The sequence below is a fragment of the Coenobita brevimanus genome, chromosome 25 (assembly GCF_032717465.1).
Source record: "Coenobita brevimanus isolate Jiangsu-jjx chromosome 25, ASM3271746v2, whole genome shotgun sequence".
Classification (NCBI taxonomy): domain Eukaryota; kingdom Metazoa; phylum Arthropoda; class Malacostraca; order Decapoda; family Coenobitidae; genus Coenobita; species Coenobita brevimanus.
In genome coordinates this window covers 38,567,219-38,587,507 of record NC_136978.1, presented here as the reverse complement: position 1 = coordinate 38,587,507, position 20,289 = coordinate 38,567,219, and the positions used below count along the sequence as shown (strand labels likewise).

General features: G+C 42.5%; 1 protein-coding gene across 1 annotated transcript; it reads right to left on the bottom strand.

The window, feature by feature from the left end:
- Nucleotides 1–204: 204 nt before the first annotated feature.
- On the bottom strand, nucleotides 205–2,765 carry LOC145393820 (uncharacterized). Its single transcript, XM_080267866.1, has 2 exons — nucleotides 2,125–2,765; nucleotides 205–427 (listed from the first exon to the last, which is right to left on the bottom strand). The coding sequence occupies exons 1-2, from the start codon at nucleotides 2,763–2,765 to the stop codon at nucleotides 205–207; spliced, it is 864 nt and encodes a 287-aa protein (XP_080123992.1).
- Nucleotides 2,766–20,289: the final 17,524 nt, after the last annotated feature.

The following is a 20,289-nucleotide window of genomic DNA, read 5'->3' as shown; positions in this document are numbered from 1 at the left end:
TCAGTAATTTGAGTGCGTGCCAAGTACTATGGGAAAGATGACAAGGCTAATTGTGATTTATGTAAAGAGCATAAAGGCATGAAGTGCTAGGGCTAATCTCTGCCTATAGTCAGCCAGTGCTACTATTCCAACCTCTTTCCATCCTATTCCATGGCTTGAAAAAAGAACCGTCCGTCCTCTTCAGTAACACTTCCTCAAGCAGATTTATTGGCCGTTGCGTGTGCGGTTATATATCACGGCCGGTGCTGCTGCCACGTGAACCACACACCGACCTGCCCTCAAGCCAGACCAGTCGTCGCTGTCAAGCCTGCAGATTATATCCAGATTAGGTACAGGATAAGGGAACTGGAAACACAAGCCGGGGTCAGACCATTTTATCTTTTTGTTAAGGGAACCAAACCGCACACTCAGCACCATAGAGGAGGCTCTATAATTATGGAGAATATTTTAAACAAATAGCGCCTAGCAATATAAAAAGAGGACAAAACTGGGTATTTTCATGAGTTAATAAAGGGGGTACAGACCTAAGAGCTTTGCAATAATGAGCCGACAGGTGTAGGGCAGTATGCTAAGTACCCTTCCAGACAAGTCCTCCACACAGGAACCCTCGGCATTAATGGGTTAATGTGGACCTATGGGTAATATTCTAAGTGATTTTGGAAGTTCATTGCATGAAGAAACGATGTCGATCATCTATCTATCTAGCTAGCTATCTACCTATCTATCCATCAATCTATCTGTTTATATATGTCTATATATGACACTGGGGAACAGAGAATTTGGTGCCTGAGATATTAGACCTGTTTTTAGGTAAATTTTGGTCGCTGATTCTGAATATGCCATCAGTTTTTGTCCATCAGCTCTGGTTATCGATAAATGATATACCTCAAATTGCTATGCGTACAACCGATCGGGCACAAGGATTGATGACTACAAATCATTATTGTTGCCTTTTTCATAAAAGAATGGCCTCATAAAAGTTGAATTTGTTTATTTATGATTAAATTACATCCATAAAATCAGGTAATAGTGAAACAAGCATAGAAAGTGATCATTTATACAATGTTCATTTACTCAGACATCTCACGAAAGCAGCGTTTCAAAGACTTCTTGCGTTGAGCTACCCCAGGACAATCACATTGAATAGTACAGCAGTAATCCGCCATCATATGGGTATCCCAATGTCCTCGGTATCTTTCTTCCATGGCTCTTAAATCTTGGTGGAATCGTTCATCCTGTTCCTCACTTAGGTCACCAAGGTTGTCTGGAAAACGATCCAAGTGGCTGTGAAGCTAATGCACCTCGATGCTCATTTTACAGTCAAGTTGACGGAAAGAATGGAGCATGTTCTCCACTAGTTCAGAGTAGTTATCTGATTTTTGGTTCTCAAGAATATTCCTTACAACCAGAGTGAACGAAGACCATGCATCTGCCTCAGCATTATTCATTGAATCTTGGAAATGTGGGTCTTTCATAAGTTCCCTGATTTGCTGCCCGTCGAAAATACCTGCCTTCAGCGCCTCCATGCTCAGTGCTGGAAATTTTCTGCATATGTAGTCAAAGCAATCCCCTTCTTTGTTCAAAGCCTTCACAAACTATTTCATTAAACCTAGTTTGACGTGCAGTCGTGGTAAAATGATCTTATCTCTGTCAACCAATGGTTCTGCGATTACATTTTCTCCAACCACCATGTTTTCTCTCAGAGGCCATTGTTTTCTCACCCAGTGCTCATCCTTAGATCTACTATCCCAGAAACAGATAAAGCAGGGATACTTCGTGTATCCACTCTGCTGACCCAGGAGAAAATTCACCATCTTAAGACCCACACAGATTAGCCATTGGTGATAGTGGTGTGATATCTTCTGTAAGACCAGGGCTATTGTTTCCTGCTGTTCAGTCATCTTAGTTGAGTGACCAATTGGGATTGATCCATATTTGTTGCCATTTTGTAGAAGCACACATTTTAAGCTCCGCTTAGAACTATCTATGAATAACCGCCATTCACTTGGTACACATTTTGACATACCTATTTTCATCAGCAAGCCTTGAACATCGTTCCAAAAAACGAAATCATTTTCCTCCGAGAAGAAGGACAGTAAATCCATTTCTCTATTGCGATTGTACGTGATTTTGGTTCCTGGTTGCAGTAAGTTCTTTTCTGTTAGCCTGGACGCCAACAATTCTGCTGATTTCTTCGAGAGATTTAGCTCCCTAACGAGGTCATTGAGCTCCGGCTGACTAAAAACTTCTGCTACTAATGAGGTTCCTTCAAAATCACTATCACTTTGCCTACGAGTACTGTCCTCAGCATAAGTAGAGGATTCATCTTCTTCAGGGAGCTCTTCCAGATGAGTGAATGATGGAACAGGTATTTCATCTGAGTGTGCAACAGGTCGTTTTGCTGAGTCTAGGTCAGGATACGTCCATTTACTCCGATTACATCCATTAATACCCTTTATGTTAACCAGACAGAAGTAACAGTCATCAGTGTGGTTCCTCTGTTCTCTCCAGACCATTGGTATGCCAAACAAAAAACATTTCCCCTTGCCATTAGTCCACTGCCGCAGGTGCTCAACACAAGTGTTGCAAACAACGTGTGGAGCCCATGTTTTATCTTGGTCCTCTAGTTGTATTTTGAAATAGCTTACATATGCCCTTTTCACAAAATCAGAAATGGATTTTCTCTGTGCCATGAATGTGTACTCTCCACAAATATAGCAGAAAGAATCTGGATGATTCACACACTTTCTTCGTGAGGAAACCATGGTGGAAGTAGAGTTAGGTAGACTGATGTTATACCAAGTAGCCTGTTCAAGTACCTAGTAGCCTACAACTACACCAAGAACTGTTTAGTGCACATTGCCCAGTTTGCAAAAAATGATTATAACGGTTGGCTGGGGGGAAGGGCAAACTCTTTACACTCTCACCAGTGTATTCTAGGAACGGAAATACACGGGCACACACGCTGTGACATGCTCATGCGAGGTACATTTATTGATAAGTGCCTTATCTCAAAAACTAGAGCTGCTAGAAGGAAATGAAGGTTATATTATTATTGAGTGGCGTGAATATACGTAGAATCAGGTCTAAAATCTGAGGCACCAAAAAACATTTTTTAATTTGTTACCCAGTGTTATATATATTATATACAGTATATATTACATATATTATATACATTATATAGATAGATAGATAGATAGATAGATAGATATTTGCGCATGTATAGTTCTTTAGGGAAGGGGTGGTATGAAGCCTCCTATGGTTCGTAGAAAATGGCCTTTTAGACGCAGGATAAGGAAAGCTGAAACACTGGAGGCTATGAAACCACTTTATCCTCTGGTTTATGTAACCGAACTACACACGCCACACCGGGGGAGACGGGGGGGGGTTGGTGCTATACCAGGGGAATGAAATATTTTAGTGTGTTAATGTGAACTTAGCTACATTCTTTTTCATGAGTAACCTTCAAACCTCGGATGGTTTCCCAGCAGCCAGTGGAATTAACTCCATATTTACTGGGGGCTCTCATACACTGAAGGAAATAGATCCATGGGAGATGCAAAATTGCTGTGCCAAATTACAGGCATGAAGCTGCCAAAAAATCTCACTACATTAAAGGGATTACTAGCACAACACAAGGCAAGCTAAGATGCCACATAACAGCCAAAGGTGGCTGTTGTGTATATATACGCAACGACTTATCTTGCTCTCGTGTTCCTGAACCTGATTCTTCTGAATTCTCCACACTCTGGCTTCGGCTTTCCTGTCATTCTCTGACTAAATATATCTGTGCTGTTTACTTATCCCCTAATTCTACTGACTATCAAAAATTCTTCGACTATCTTACTTCTACGATGGAACACATTCTGTCCATTTCTCCTTTCTCTGAAATCTTCATTCTTGGAGATATCAATGTTCACCACCACCTTTGGCTCTCCTCTCCTTTCACGGATCCACCTGGTGAACAAGCCTACATCTTTTCTATCCTTAATGACCTAGAGCAGCTTGTACAGCACCCTACCCGTATCCCTCACCGCCTTGGAGAGAGCTCCAACATACTTGACCTCTTCCTCACAACTAATCCTTCTGCTTACTCTGTTAATCTCTTCTCTCCGTTGGGCTCCTCCGATCACAACCTTATTACCTTAACCTGTCCTATCACTCCGGTACGGCCTGTGGACCCTCCAGGGAAGCGTCGTCTGTGGCATTTTGGAGCCGCGGACTGGGAGGCCCTCAGGCAGTGCTTCTTTGATTTTCCCTGGAATGATTATTGCTTCCATGGCCGTGAGCCATCTGAGTGTGCCTTGCGCATTACAGAGGTTATTCTCTCGGGCATGGAAGCATACATTCCTTTCTCATATCCTTTGACTAACGCAAGAAAGCCTTGGTTTAATCACGCTTGTTCTAATGCCGTCCGCAACAAGGAGAAGGCCTACAAAAGGTACCGGAGCCAACCCACCCCTGAATTACATCGTCTTTACGTTTCTGCCCGGAATCGTGCTAAGTCTGTTCTTCGCTCTACTAAAAATAATTTCATCTATACTAAATGCTCTCAACTCTCCAACTCGAATTCTTCCCGCTCATTCTGGCACCTTGCCAAAAATATTTCTAACAACTTTACCTCATCATCCTTCCCTCCTCTTTTCTACTCTGATGGTTTTGTAGCTATTTCTTCTACTGATAAAGCAGATCTCTTCGCACAGACTTTCTCCTCCAATTCCACCTTAGACGATTCCAGTGCTGTTCCTCCATCACTTCCCCCCTCTGACTTCCTCATGGCTGACATTAAAATTTCTTCTGTTGATGTATTTTCTGCCATCACTGGCCTCAGTACTAACAAGGCATATGGGCCTGATGGGGTCCCTCCTGTTGTTCTCAAGAACTCTGCTTCTGTGCTTACACCCTGCCTAGGCAAACTCTTTCGCCTTTGTCTGTCAACTTGTACCTTTCCTTCTTGCTGGAAGTTAGCTCTTATTCAGCCAGTCCCAAAGAAGGGTGACCACTCCCAACCCTCCAACTATCGTCCAATTGCTTTAACGTCCTGTATTTCAAAAGTTTTCGAGTCAATTCTTAATAGAAAAATTTTAAGGCATCTTTCCGATCACAACCTTCTTTCCGATCGTCAGTATGGGTTCCGTCAGGGATGCTCCACTGGCGATCTTCTCACCTACCTTTCAGACTCCTGGTCATCCTCCTTTCGGGACTTTGGCGAAATCTTTGCCATTGCACTTGACATCTCAAAGGCTTTCGATCGAGTCTGGCATAAATCTTTAATTTCCAAACTGCCCTCCTACGGTTTCTATCCTTCTATCTGTGCCTTCATCGCTAGTTTCCTTTCTGGTCGTTCTATAGCCGCTGTTGTAGACGGCCATCGTTCTTCTCCTAGATCTATCAACAGTGGTGTTCCTCAGGGCTCTGTCCTATCACCAACTCTCTTCCTTTTATTCATCAATGATCTTCTAAGCTGTACATCTAACCCTATCCACTCATACGCTGATGACTCCACCCTTCACCTTTCCATTCGGTTCCCGCAACGCCCATCTCAACAGTTACTTCAACAAACAAGGGATGAGGCTATGGCATACCTAATGTCTGACTTGGCTCGTATCTCTGACTGGGGTAAAAATAATATGGTTGTCTTTAATGCATCTAAGACTCAGTTCTTACACCTATCAACCCGACAAAATCTTCCACAGGTATACCCACTAATGTTTAATAATATTCAGGTTAATCCTGCATCATCCTTGAACATGCTTGGGGTTTCATTTACTCGGGATTTATCTTGGAAAAATCATATTACATCTCTTGTAAAATCTGCTTCCAAGAGATTGGGTGTGCTAAGCCGACTCTGCTCTTTCTTTACCCCTGCACAATTGTTGACTCAATACAGGGGTTTTATCCGCCCCTGTGTGGAGTACAACTCTCGTGTGTGGGGAGGCTCCCCACATACAGCTCTTCTCAATAGGGTGGAGTCAAAGGCTTTTCGTCTCATTAACTCTCCCCCTCTTACTGACTCCCTTCAACCTCTGTCTCTTCGCCGCTCTGTTGCATCTTTATCTCTTTTCTATCGCTACTTTAATGGTCACTGCTCCTCTGAACTGTCTGCTTGCATTCCTCCACCTCTACGACAGGCGCGTAGCACCCGCCTAGCAGTAAACTCTCATCCCTTTTCTGTCCAACTCTCTAATGCAAGAGTTAACCGTTACTCCCAGTCTTTCATTTATGCAACAGGTCAGCTCTGGAACTGTCTCCCTCTGTCTGTATTTCCTGCTGCCTATGATCTCCAGTCTTTCAAACGGAGTGTGTCCAGGCATCTCAAAATGATCGGATCTTGAATTTGGCTCTCTATTGTATTTTGTTTTTCTCTTGGAGGGAACTGTTACTGCGGGCTCATGGCCTTTGGTTCCTTCTTCCTCGCATTAAAAAAAAAACTAGGAATTCTTGTTCTTAGCATTCAGTAAACGCCACAGTATTCTAGCTAACAGTGTCGCTGAAGGCCAAGCAGAAATCTGACATGTCATAAATAACTCCCTCAGCAGTACCTCCACTCCCGTCCTGAATGGGAGAACCCTAGCATGAATTCAGAATGAATGGTGGGTACGGAGCGTCCATATGGTGAGGTGTGAAAGTGTATAAGAAGTTGGACTATCCAGAGTAGAAAAAAAAAATGTTAGTGAATAGACGAAACAACTATGAGAGATTGATGAAGTCAAGGGCTAAGGAAATAGATAAAGAGAGTGAGAACCCCCCCCCCCCCTTAAAACAATGACAAAGTTAGGGTCGCGTAAATCCCCCATCAGGCCTGCAATTGTATGTAGTGGCAAGCCGGCCTGAGTCTCCGGTAGTTTTATGCTGCTGTTATCCGTACTACCCAGCATTGATAAAAGTTAATTCGTAGTCATACGGACTGTTTACTCTTTTAAACTGAATATAATCGTCTGTCAGTTTCAGACCTGAAAGAGTTATTATTTCATTGGTGATGTCACTCTTACGCTGAAAAAAATCGTCTAGCAGTAGAAGCTTTTATCAGAAGTTCACCAATGATGTTGCTACAAGGGAGCCTGGAGGGCCAGGGCCCTTCCAGCCAGAGCCTTGGTTCCCCAGAGGTCCCTCAGTTTCAGATTTAAGATGATTATTAATGTACTGACACTGAACAGGGGCCTCTCAACAAGAGGACCTGTCCCAACCTTGTCCCCACCCAGCAAAAGACTGACTGTGCCACTGGAGGTCACTCGAAGCGGAATACAACTGTCTGACGGTTGAAGAAATATTAATTTCTATCATTGCCAGAGCACAGCAGAATATACCCGCTCCCAGACATGTGCATGGTATATTCAATTCCTAGCTGAAGACAGGTCACTTCTAAGCTGAATCACAGTTAGCTGGCCAGGAAATAATAGCTAAGACATCTTACGTGCCGAATGGGATAATGCAAACCCCCTATACTGTAAGATATGCAATTCATAGACATGTGGATTTTCCGTAGGCTGGCCATGAAATGTCACGATATAATTAACCTTTGCCCTTTGCCATCCCCTCTGTCTTTTTGTTAAAGCAGACGTCCATATATATTCTTTCCCCTTACATTTTCCCTTCCCCCCCTTTCTTTCCCCTCCCCTCTCCCCTACCCATCCCACTGCTTACACTCCAAAAACCACCCTTCCTCTCCCTTTCCCTATCCTACATACAATACCACCGCTGTCCACCTTTTCAAATCTAGGGTGTAGCTTCAGAATAAAACTTGAAATATTGAGCTCGACAATATGTTTTCTTATATGAAATCGAATTCTAAAATACATTATTTTGTTCTCTGCATTTTTTTAAATTTTCACTTTTTTCATGCATTTTTGCTGATTTGTGATCTCTGTCCTAAAGCTTCAATTACAGTGTGCGAATCATAGATCCCAATGAATCTTTTTCACATATTCTAAAATGTTCAGAGGGTAACATTACAAATGACCTGCGTGGGAAAGCAAATATCTTTGCTATTACATCTGACAGAAATTGTACTACAGAGGAAGTCTGCCAGAACGTCTCAGTAATTGAACTTGACCCTCCCGAAATTGTTCCCCTTAAAATTCAGACAAGACACGTAAAATCCATCCTAAACAATATACCTACCAATAAAGCTCCAGGAACAGACGGAATTCCTCCAATTGTTCTGAAAAAGTGTTCCCCAGAGCTTGTGTCTGTTCTAGCTAAATTATTCAGACTATGCACACGCACTTCTTCATTCCCAAATTCACGGAAAAAAGCCAATATCCACCCAATCCAAAGAAAGGAAGTTCCTCCGACCCCTCTGATTACAGACCAATAGCTGTCACAGCTTCTCTTGGCAAAGTACTTGACATTTTAATTACTAAGCACATATTTAACTTCTTGAATCCAACAACTTAATTAGTGATAGACAATATGGTTTTCCTCACGAAAGATCCACCGTTGACATACTCAGTCTCCTGACTCATACCATTCATCAGTCAATCGACCTACATGGTGAAACTCATGCAGTAGCCCTTGATAATTCTAAAGCTTTGCGCAGATGTGGCACTGTTCCCTGCTGTCCAAGCTCCCTTGTTATGGACTAACATCTTTTGTTCCTCTGCTTTCCTCACATCTCGGCAACAGAAAAATAAAGAGTAAAAGTAGATGATGTATATTCCACAGGGATCAGTTCTGGCCCCAACCCTGTTCATGGTTCATATTAACCCGCACAATCCCGACGTTTTCTGAGCTTTGGTCTGCCCCAGTCCCGGCTTTTTTGGACTTTTTTTTTTTTTTTTTTGCTCAAACATTCGCTTTTGGTCAGAAACTAAGGAAAATCACAAAGAAAGGTGTCCCTTGGGTCCAGAAATGGCTTACCTGGAGCACGTAAGTTTGACAGGTACTGCCATGCTCTATGAGTAGTCTTTTTGCCGTACATTTTCTATGGTGGCATGGGTACTCTGAACTGATGCAGTATACGTTTATTATCATGTATTCATATGTTGGAAATTGCATACCAGAAGTATATTCGGTTTCATACAGAAAAAACTGAGAAATAAGGTATGTACTATTGTGCAACCCTAGCGAAATCGGTCGATCATGTCACCGATGGATAACAAACATCGTTATTTCATCAGCTATTGTATTTTTTCATGTTCCATATTACTTCCACAATAACATCATACCATTTTCAACTTTACATAATTGTTTGTACATATTTTGAGGCATTATGACAAGAATGAGCATAAAAGTAGCGCTTATTTACCAAGTGAGATCATTTTATTTCATGCTTTTTCAACTCAGATTCTATTTTTTCACCTTTTAGATTACTTATAACATAATATATAACCCACTTACATGTTATACAATTAGTTTTATAGATGTACTTGCTTTACAAAAAGAATTAGCATAAGAATAGCGCTTATTTACCAAGTGACAACTTGGTCTTTCATGCTTTTTTCAACTCAGATTCTATTTTTTCATCTTTTTGATTACTTATAACATAACATATTACCCATTTAAATGTTAGACAATTGCTTTTACAGAAATACATCTATCTATCTATAGCCCGACGCCCTAATCCCGCAAAGGGTGGCCACAGACAAAACGCCTCCAAGTCGCTCTGTCACCCACCATTTGACTACCCTCCCCCCAACTCACCCCCCCTCCCTCATATACATCTCAACTCCATCCCTCCACCTCACCCTCGGTCTACCTCTCCCTCTCCCTCCCTCCACCTCACCTACATACACCATCTTAGTCAGTCTTTCATTCTCCATTCTCTTCACATGTCCAAACCACCTCAGTGTATTTCTCCTAATCTTCTCAACCACATCCACATCCACCCCACAGCGTTCCTTCACTTCTTCAGTCATCAACCTGTCCCTCCACGTCACTCCACATGCTCCTCTCAAGTAACTCATTTCCACTGCTCTCACTCTTGACTTGTTCCCCTCTTGCAAGGTCCATGCCTCGCTTCCATACGTCAGGGTAGGGATCACAATACTATCATGCAGTGACTTCTTAACTTCCATACTCACCTCCCTATTTCTCATCACTGCTTTCAGTGTACCAACAACATTCCTTCCCTGCTGTACCCTTTCACGCACTTCATCTCCCAAAGTTCCATCCTTACTCATCACACTACCCAAGTACTTGAATGCACTCACATTCTCCATATCCTCACCATCCAACCTCACTGCACACTCTGTGACTTCATTCCTCTCAAACACCATAACTTTACTTTGGTTTACATTAACTTTCAGATTCCTCCTCCTACACACTGTCCCAAATTCATTCACCAAACCTTGCAACTCCAATTCATCTTCACTCAACAGTACTGTATCATTAGCAAACAGCAACACCGGAAGCTTCCAAATCTCACCCTCATTCATTAGAGCCACCCCCATATCCACTGCCCTACCCTGCACCTCCTTTACAACCCCATCCATGTATATATTAAACAGCCATGGAGACATCACACAACCCTGTTTCAGTCCCACATTGAGATCAAAGAACTCACTCAGCTCACCATCCACTCGCACAGTAACCCTAGCTCCCTCGTACATACTCTTTGCAGCACTCAACAATTTCCCCTCCACTCCATATATTCTTAATACCTTCCACATGCCTTGCCTATCTATTCTGTCATAAGCTTTCTCCAAGTCCATGAAGGCAGCATACACTTTCCTTCCCTTCTCTAGATACTTCTCCACTAAACATGCTTTATGAAAAGAATTAGCATAGAAGTAGCGCTAATTTACTTAGGTAAATCATGTCATGTCATTATTTTTTCACCTCTGAATTTATTTTCTCCCCCTTTATAGTACTTCTCACATTACATTCTGGCCTTTTCCATGTTAGACATTTGCTTTCATAGTAGTACATGGCTTACAGTAAGCCTTATCCTAATATATATATATATATATATATATATATATATATATATATATATAGAGAGAGAGAGAGAGAGAGAGAGAGAGAGAGAGAGAGAGAGAGTTACATAGAGTTACATAGATACACAGACCACACAGACCTTACGGTCCCTACGAGGTGGTCCGGCCTTAATCCTAATATAGTGCATAGGAGCAGGAGAAAAGGATAGCACAGCAGAAGGCTCTCTCCCCCACCCTCCAGACCCTCCGGCATTTGCCGTACAGGAAACAAGAGAGGAAGTAATACCTTGCAGGAATGAAAAACCTGAATGAATTTTATAGGATCGGCAGAAAGTAGAATAATATGGAAAAGGAAAATTTGGGCATACAGCCACATACTTACTCTATACATGCAATTTTTTTTTTTTTTTTTTTTAATCAAAAGATGAATAGAATGTTTATCTATTATTTATATTCTATAATATTGTCTGTGTCTAATAGACACATGAATGCAGACGCGAATATGCAATAATTGCTCCATCCTAACTATACGATACCAATTGCGTCGAGATACATGTCCAGTCTCTTTTTAAATATATTTATGGTACCACTTTCAATCACATTCCCAGGGAGTTTATTCCATTCGCTTACAACAGAGTAAGTGAAGAAGTTTTTGGTTGTATCAAGATTAGCCCTCCTTGCTTGCAACTTCATACCATTTCCTCGAGTTACAGTCTCGGCAATTACTGTGAATAGCTTGTTTGAATCAGTATTACTGAAGCCTTTTAGCATCTTAAAACATTCAATCAGTTGTCCCCTGAGTCTCCGTTTTCTAAGAGAGAATAGGTTTAATTCCTTGAGTCTCTCGAGGTATGGTTTATTCCTCAGGGACGGGATTAACTTGGTAGCCCTACGCTGGACCGCTTCCAGTATTTCTATATCTTTAATTAGGTGAGGCGCCCAAAACTGCACTGCAAACTCTAAGTGTGGCCTGACTATGCTTTTGTATAGGGGGATTACAATATCTTTGCTTTTATATGTAAAATGTCTTTTGATGAAGCCTAGGGTCCTGTTGGCTTTATTGGCGGCAGAGATACATTGATTCGAACATTTCAGATCGTCTGAAATTAGTAAGCCTAGATCCTTAACTAGTGAGGAGAGAGACAGACAGACAGACAGACAGACAGACAGAGTGAGGTGGGATGGTGGTACACTGGGAGACAACTTATCCCATAATTGGTGGCTAAATTTAGAGCCCTTGGGGAATTTCCCACTCCTCTTACACCGTGAACAGAATTCTTCCTAGCGCTTATTTACCTACTGACTGTATGTTCTGTGACTTTCAACTTAGACTATTTTTCAACTTACATACTAACTTTACAGTAACTATACAACCTCCTATGATTAGTATCACATAAGATAACATGGCGCTATTATGATACTGAGCGACACTTTATCGTGTATGTACAGGCCTTACCACACTACACACACTTTCAATAGTGCCTGTCCCCTGCCCTCCTATATGTTATATATTTGACCTTCCTTGGGGAAGGGACCTCCTCATCACTGCTGCTGGTAACCTCCTCAGGCTGCACGTAATCGACATCTAGGGTGTCGTTGTCCAGTGGGGAATCACTATCCCCTGTAAAGGTATCCAGGGCGACTTGTATCTCCTCGTCTGACAGCCCACGACGCGCCATGTCTGACCTGGGTGACTGCTGACAGGTAAGTGGACGATCACAGGGTCAGGTGGGGTTAATCTGGGTCTAGGGGATTATCCGCCTGGCGGCGAGTAGGTGAGGCTTGCGTAGGCGGGCGAAACAAAAATCAGGCGCGAATTTTGAAAAATGTGAAAATTATGCAACTTGCAATGTTGCCACGTTAATTCACGTCACTAGGACATGAGTGCACATCATGTGTGGACGTTAATTCACATCGCCGGGATGGTGAGGGTTAATGATCTCTTATCTGTCACCCACAATCCCATTCATTCATATGCAGATGACTCAACACTTCATAGTTCATTCACACTCAGACACTCATTTACAAAGTCTAATATCTCTAACCCTCAACTCAGTACAGCCAACTCCATAAATCAAGACCTATCTATGATCAGTGAATGGGGACAAAACAAACTTGTCTCATTTAATGCTAGTAAAGACAAATATATACAATTTACTAATAGATATTGCCAGATTTGTATATTACATACAATGCTAGTAATATTCCCATCTCCAAAAGCATTGAAATCCTCGGTGTCTCACTTAACAATTCCCTCAGCTGGATCTATCATGTCAGATCACTTGCTAAAACCGCCTCAAAGAAACTTGGATCATTGTACAGGGTCGTAACTTCTTCACTGACGAGCAGTTAGCTATAATTTATAAGTCATGTGTGCTCCCAGCCTGAGTATTGCTCACCCTTGTGGAGTGGATGTGAAGAGATTGCATTTAAACAACTAGACAAAATTCAGAACATAGCTGCAGGAATTATTAATTCCCAGCTATTAAAATAAACTACCTCCCCTACAAGTAAGAAGGAATGTTGCCTCTCTTTCATTATTTTGCAGGTATTTTTATAGCAAATGCTCAGACGAAATTGCATCCATTGTGCCACATCTCCATGCCTTCCCTCGTGCTACACGGGCATCTGGCAGCGCTCATGACCGGAACGTCACTCAGCCATATTGCAGAACTTCTGGCTATCAGAATTCTTTCATTCCCCGAACTGTATCTCTCTGGAACTCGCCTCCCCAGAGTTGTTTCCCTCCCAAATTCAACCAACAGCGGTTCAAGTCCAACTGTTACAGATATTTTATGAATGAAGGACACTAGTAATCTGATGTATGATTTTTTTTTTTTTTTTAATCATTTGTTTTTGTTTCCTCTGTTCTGTTATTTAATATATATATATATATATATATATATATATATATATATATATATATATATATATATATATATATATATACATTGATTTTCTGTGGAATTATTAATTTCCATCATGCTATTATAAAAAAACCACCATTGCAGTACAGTAGCCATTGTAACAGTCATCTATTCTCTCAGCAAAAAAAAGCAAATGTAAACTTGAAAGACAAGAATAATTCAAAAACTCTACAAAAGACAATGCAAATATGTCCCAAATCAGCTGAGCCAATCACTTCGCAAACGACATTGAATACAAGTCACTATCAGTGGAATGAAGTAAGAAGGTCTTTCTTCATTGCAACAGTGGGAATGACTTAACTGTGGTGTGTCGTCGCACAAATGAGCCCATCCCTGGCCTGCTGGCTACAAACCGAAACTGCCGCCTCAGTGACCAGTTTCACCGCTCGCTCTGTGGACTGTGAGTGGACTGAGAAGTCCAAAACATGAAGAGGTTTCTCTTGCAATTCCAGGACTTCATCCTTAGATAAAGATCAGGTGAAAACAGTCTCATGCACTTGATCAGGATAACAGTGTATCACCTCATGCAAAGTTGTTGTGTCTAGGTGCAACTTGTGCGTGACTCACTGCCTGTCACTTGTGTCGTGAAAATCATTATTCCCCCATAGTCTGAGTATTTGATCAAGGGCAAATACCTTGTCTTCACGGCTCCTGCTAGCCAGGAGAGAGACAAGGAGGCACTCAGATTGGGCGAACTAGGCCCCAGCCTTTATGCAGAATATCACAGCATCTTGCACAATTTGGGGTTGTATCCTCACAATCGCAAATTCACTGAGAATGTGACAGGATCTGTCCTGCAACTTCTTTCACTTTGATGTCAAAGAACAGTCTGAAATACATCTCAAGAAAGAATCTGACCAAGATTTCGAGTGTCCTCAGGTTCTCTCCAGTCAGCCCAAGCTTCCTGGTCCACATGTATACCAGAGACTGACTTGTCATGACCGACCTGGCATGAAATATTTTTCCACACTGGATGCTTTGCAAATCTGCAGGAAGGTTGCCAGATTTGACTGTCATGAGCAGCCTGTATGACAGTTTCTGGTCTCCAGTCATGATTTCCACTATCTTGTCTGGTATCTTAATCAACGGCTCACCGTTAAGGAGGGCCTTAAATCCCGGTCGAATTTCATCTGGCTTACTTTGTGTAGCAGCCTGCACACTGGACCACTGAAACCTTTGTCAAAGGAAGTAGGGCAGTCCCTCTTTTGTCAAAGGAAGTAGGGCAGTCCCTCTTTTGTCAAAGGAAGTAGGGCAGTCCCTCTGGGCGATAAAAAGGTGGCAGAGAGGAAGCTCATTCATATGGAGCATGCAAATGCTCCAGAACAGCTTGTGCCCAAGCATTCTTTCCAAGTGGGCATGAGTACCGCCTCGCCATCCAGTGTTCATATTTGTTGAATCCCCTTGCAGCACTAGCAGGCTATCTGTGGACTAGTGAACCACCAGCATTTCATTATAAGGTCTCACCAACCTTGAGTGCTGGCTCCTCTGGGTGGACTGGCAGCTCTGGTACAAAATCCCACGGGTAGCACCCGATGGCTCTTCTGTTACCTTCACATCCTCTTCTTTAACCCACCGAGTACTGGAGCCATGCAGGTACGGCAGTGTCTACGTCTGGAAACAGCATAGTTACTGAGGAAGAAAACGAAGATCTACCTCAACACAATGAGTGTCGGTGGCAGACGATAAAATCTATGGGCATTTCTCCGAAGTTTTCAGCCGCCTGCTCAAGGAGAATCGACCTAAGGAGAATCGACCTAAAATTGACCTAAATGGCTTCTGTGAGTATTTTTATGGTTATTCTCCATGTTTTCTCATCATTTCTAACCTATCTAGCAAAAAAAAAAAAAAAAAGTCAAAAATTGGCCGGCACCATGGCTCCATAAGGGTCAAAAGTCTGCTGACACACAGCAGGTTAATGAACTGCAGATGCGATTTTCCGTGGTTGTCTACAACTATCATCCTTGTCCTGTCTTTTCTGCCATCATATCCCAGACTGATAATTTTCGCACCTCTGTGTCGTGGTTGATCTAATGTCTGTGTTGCTTTCATGACTTCCTTCCTTGCCCTCGCCACTTTACTGTGGTCACATCCCAAGCAGGCTTTGCTGGCAGATATGTGGCCTGTTGTAATCAAGTCTCGCAGAAATCCAGAGCAGATTGCAGAGATAGTGGTAACAGACACACTGCACATCATGCTAGCAGGGACTGTATATGTCACCTTTATTGTGTTTCTTCTGTGTTTATCGAGGTAGCATTGAAGCAAGTAGGCGAACTCTCCTAGCTTGTCTTGCAACAACCATTCCACCAGTTGTGCTGCCTCTTGCTGCATCTTTTGTGCCAAGCCCTGATCCAGCAGCGACTCATCCCCCTGTTCTGCTTCTACATTTTCTGTCAATGTATGTTTGTTCCTCTCCTGTTCCAGCCTCTGTAGCAATACCAACTCTTGTTCTTCACTTTTCTTTCGCTTCCTCTCTCTGGCATCTAATTCGGCTTGCTTCCTTTTAATTGCCTTCACTCGCTTCCTGTGCTCTTTTCCGTCTACCCCTCCCATCATCATAGGCGACTCTTTGCCCGTTTTATTTCTCTGGTAATAGAGCTCTTCTAATTCTAGGACTGGAACTATACTGGCCATGGGGCAGTTGCACTGCACATGGGCTCTGACCATGCAATGTTTTGCATTGTTACAGTGGGAACCTTCCTGGATGCACAGAAAAATGGTGTGGTGACAGGAGGTAAAATTGAAAAGCCTGTCCAGAACTTTATCCAGAAACTCATTTAGTTGTGTGACCTCTAACTACTTCACTCACTTTGTGCCAAAACTGTTCGATTTTTCTCTCCACAGATATCAGACTGATGATTACTGACAGAGTGAATTCTGTATTCGATTTATGCCACTGTGTCAGCACCAGCTCAACTAAATCACTGGTAAAACCTTCACTGGGTAATGCTGTATGTCAATGCCTTCTCTTCTCTTTTCTTCCTGTAAGAGTAAATTTCTCCTCACCACTGCACGGTAAGTGGGAACCTCGTTACAGAGGAACTTGTTCGGTCCTCGTACATACTATGAAGTAGCCATCACGAAACTTTTTCTTGTCTTAATCATTGAACTATTAGCCACCTGAAACAAAAGCACAGTACAGGAGCAACAGTGATTTATTGTTACAACTAATATGGCAAGTGTAGCTCACTACACTAAGTATATTGTAATCTGCATATAGAGAACATACAGTGCAAAATCCAGTATTTGAAAATCGATAATGCTGTATTGTTCCAAACATCATATATCCACGACTGCCAATCAAAACATACCAGTCATGGCACCAACAGGCAGCACCCAATGCATGATGGGCAACACTCCGCAGAATACAATAAATACGTCCTTACACATACAGGGAACAAAAAAGGCCAAAAATGCATGGCCAAAAGTAATTTCATTAAAAAAAAATAAAAAAAAAAATATTTTTAGAATTCAACTTTACACAGGAATATCCTATGCCCAAACCATAATTACTATAAATTGTCAAAATATCCGTATGACACTACACCCTATGAATCCCTAGGTCCTGCTTCCCTTCGCCCCTGATCCCTTTTTCCTATCATGTCCCAACCCCTCCCATCCTATCCCTTCCTGCCTCATCTTCTCCTATAATAACCTATTTCTTCAAAACCTCTAACTACCCCTTCACTCAACCCCTCACACTGCCTATCTTTCCCTTCCTTTCCCGATTAAACTCGTCCATTAGCCAGTTACTGTCGTTGTCATTGTATTATTACTATTATTGTTGCTGTTGCATAACTCCTGTCTGTCTGGCCTAGGAGACCCATTAATCGCAGGCAAGCAACCACCTCTACTGGACGGTCCCCAGCGGTGAACTGATAACTCCCTTGCAACAGACAGCGCCTCACAACAGAAAGGTGTGTGTAAGAATGTGGAGGTTTGGTTCCCGGATGGACACCGTATTTGCGTGTCTCCATCCAGTTAACCTGGACACAATATGAGGCCCCAAATCACCCCGTTATATGGTTACCAAACAATGTTGTAAATGGTTCCTGGGTTACAGGAAACCATAAGGTTTGTCACTTAGTGTAGAGGTACCTGATGTTTAAAGAAGAGTAATAAAAAGTGACAGGAAGGGTGGGAGACCTAGGAAGATAGGAAGGCTCTCTCTCTCTCTCTCTCTCTCTCACACACACACACACACACACACACACACACACACACACACACACACACACATACGCACACACATGGATGGGTGGGAAAGAGATGTGTAGGTGGACTGTATTTATCGGTATTTCAGGAAAGCATTTGATAGAGTACGACAGGAGAGGCTGACTTGGATAAAAAAAAATATATATCATTGTGCCATAGATGGTGTTTTATTGAAATGGATGAGTTACCTCACCAGCAGACAAATGAAAACTGTGGTGAGAGACAAGTTTTCAATATGGAATGAAGTGATAAGTGGAATGCTCCAAGGAGAAATTTTAGCCCCCATTATGATTCTGATATATGTATATCATATGCCCAATGAAGTTCGATCATATATGAATATGTTTGCAGATGATGCAAAAATCATGAAGAAAATTGTAAATGAAAATTGTTGTAGAGAGTTCTCCCCCTCCTGTGGCGGGGGGGACACAATCTGGCCGTATTATGGGGTGATACTACAACTCTGTGGCCAGGTTGTGTTAGGAAGAATTCTGCCATCACATTCTATGCATGTCGTAAAAGGTGACTAAAAGGTGCGTGGTAAGGGGACTATGGAGACCCTCCTCAGTTTTTTTTGTTCCTACAATAAGACAGGGCCTAGAAAGGGGGGAAAACTGAGTTATCCCCGTACCCTGAAGATTGGGTCTATGAATGTGCCTGGATGTAGTACGATTGAGGCTAAAGGGGAGGAGACTCGGAGAACGTTTATGAGAAGAAAGTTGGATGTGTTAGCTTTGAGTGATACACAGATGAAAGGGAAAGGTGGGTATAAGTTTGGACATGTGAATGGAAGAATTCTCAGGTGTTGATAGAGGAAGGGCGAGAGAAGGTGTGGCCTTGTTAGTAAGTCCGGAAGTGCAGCAGTGTGTGGTTGAATGGAAGGAGGTGTCATTGAGACTGATGTGGGTGGAAGCAAATTTGAACGTGAGTTGTGGGTATTTGTGAGTGCATATGGGCCACGTAGCGAAAGGGATGCAGAAAAGAGGGAGTCTTTCTGGAATGATGTTGATGAGTGTCTGCATAGTTTTGGGGCGATTGTGAATGTGGTAATGAAGGGAGATCTGAATGCTAGAGTGGGAAATGTAGCAGTTGAAGGTGTAGTTAGTTGCATGGTGTGCCTGGAAGAAATGAGAATGGCGAACGGATGACAGGGATGTGTGTTGAGCAAGATATGGTGATTGGAAATACCTTGTTTGAGAAGAAAGATATTTATAAGTATACATGGGTGAGACACGAGGGTGGAAGGGTTGTTGATACAGCATTGATGGATTATGTGGTTGTGTCCAGGAATGTAAGAGGAAGATTGTTGGATGTGAGAGTTTGAGAGGGGAGGGTGGAGGTATGTCTGACCACTACCTGATATAGGGAAAGTTGAGAGTAGGTATGAGGAGGGTGAGAGCTAGGAGAGTTGGGTGTGGTAGGGAGGTTTTGAAAATGAGAGTTGGATAAAAGAGAGAAAATGATAGAGTATCAGGAGAAATTGAAAGATGATTGGGACACAGCAAAAGATTGGGAAAATGGTAGTGTGGAGGAGGAATGGCAGTTGTTTATGAATGGTGTTGTGGGGTATGCGGAGGAGGTGTGTGGTGAAGACGAGTGGGTGGTGGTGTAAGAAAGGGAAGTGAATGGTGGTGCAAGGAAGTATGGTTGTGGCTGAGAAACGATGCGTTTATGAAGTGTGGCTCCAGAGGAAGCATGAAGTGTCATATGAGAGGTATAAGGAAAAGAGAAATAGGGCAAGAAGGGCTGTGCATGATCCTAAAATGGCAGCCGATGAGAGGAGGGATAGGTGGTTAGCTGTGAATTTTCAACAGAATATGAAAATGTGTTGGAAGGAGGTGAAAAAGGTGCGAAAGGGAGAGTCTGGGAAGAAACAGCGTGTAAAAGCAGAGGATGGGAGGATGGATGCAGTAAGGAAGAAATGGGCAGAGTATATGGAATGAATGTTAATTGTAGAAGAGGAAAGGGAGGCTGAGATTGTGGCAGATGGAAGGGTGCAAGGAATAAATGTTTTGGGAGAACTGAATGATTCTTTGTTCACAATGGAGGAAGTGCAGGAGGGAGTAAAGGAGATGAAAGCAGGGAATGCTGCAGGTATGGATGGGTGTGCTCTGGAATGCCTGAAAGGTGGTACAGCGACTACTGTTCAGTGATTAGTAAGAGTGCTGAATGTGTGTTTTGTGAGCAGTATTGTGCCAATTGACTGGACAAGCATTTGTGTGGTTACGCTGTACAAATGTAATGTAGTGTGCATGTGTGTGTGCATGTGTGTG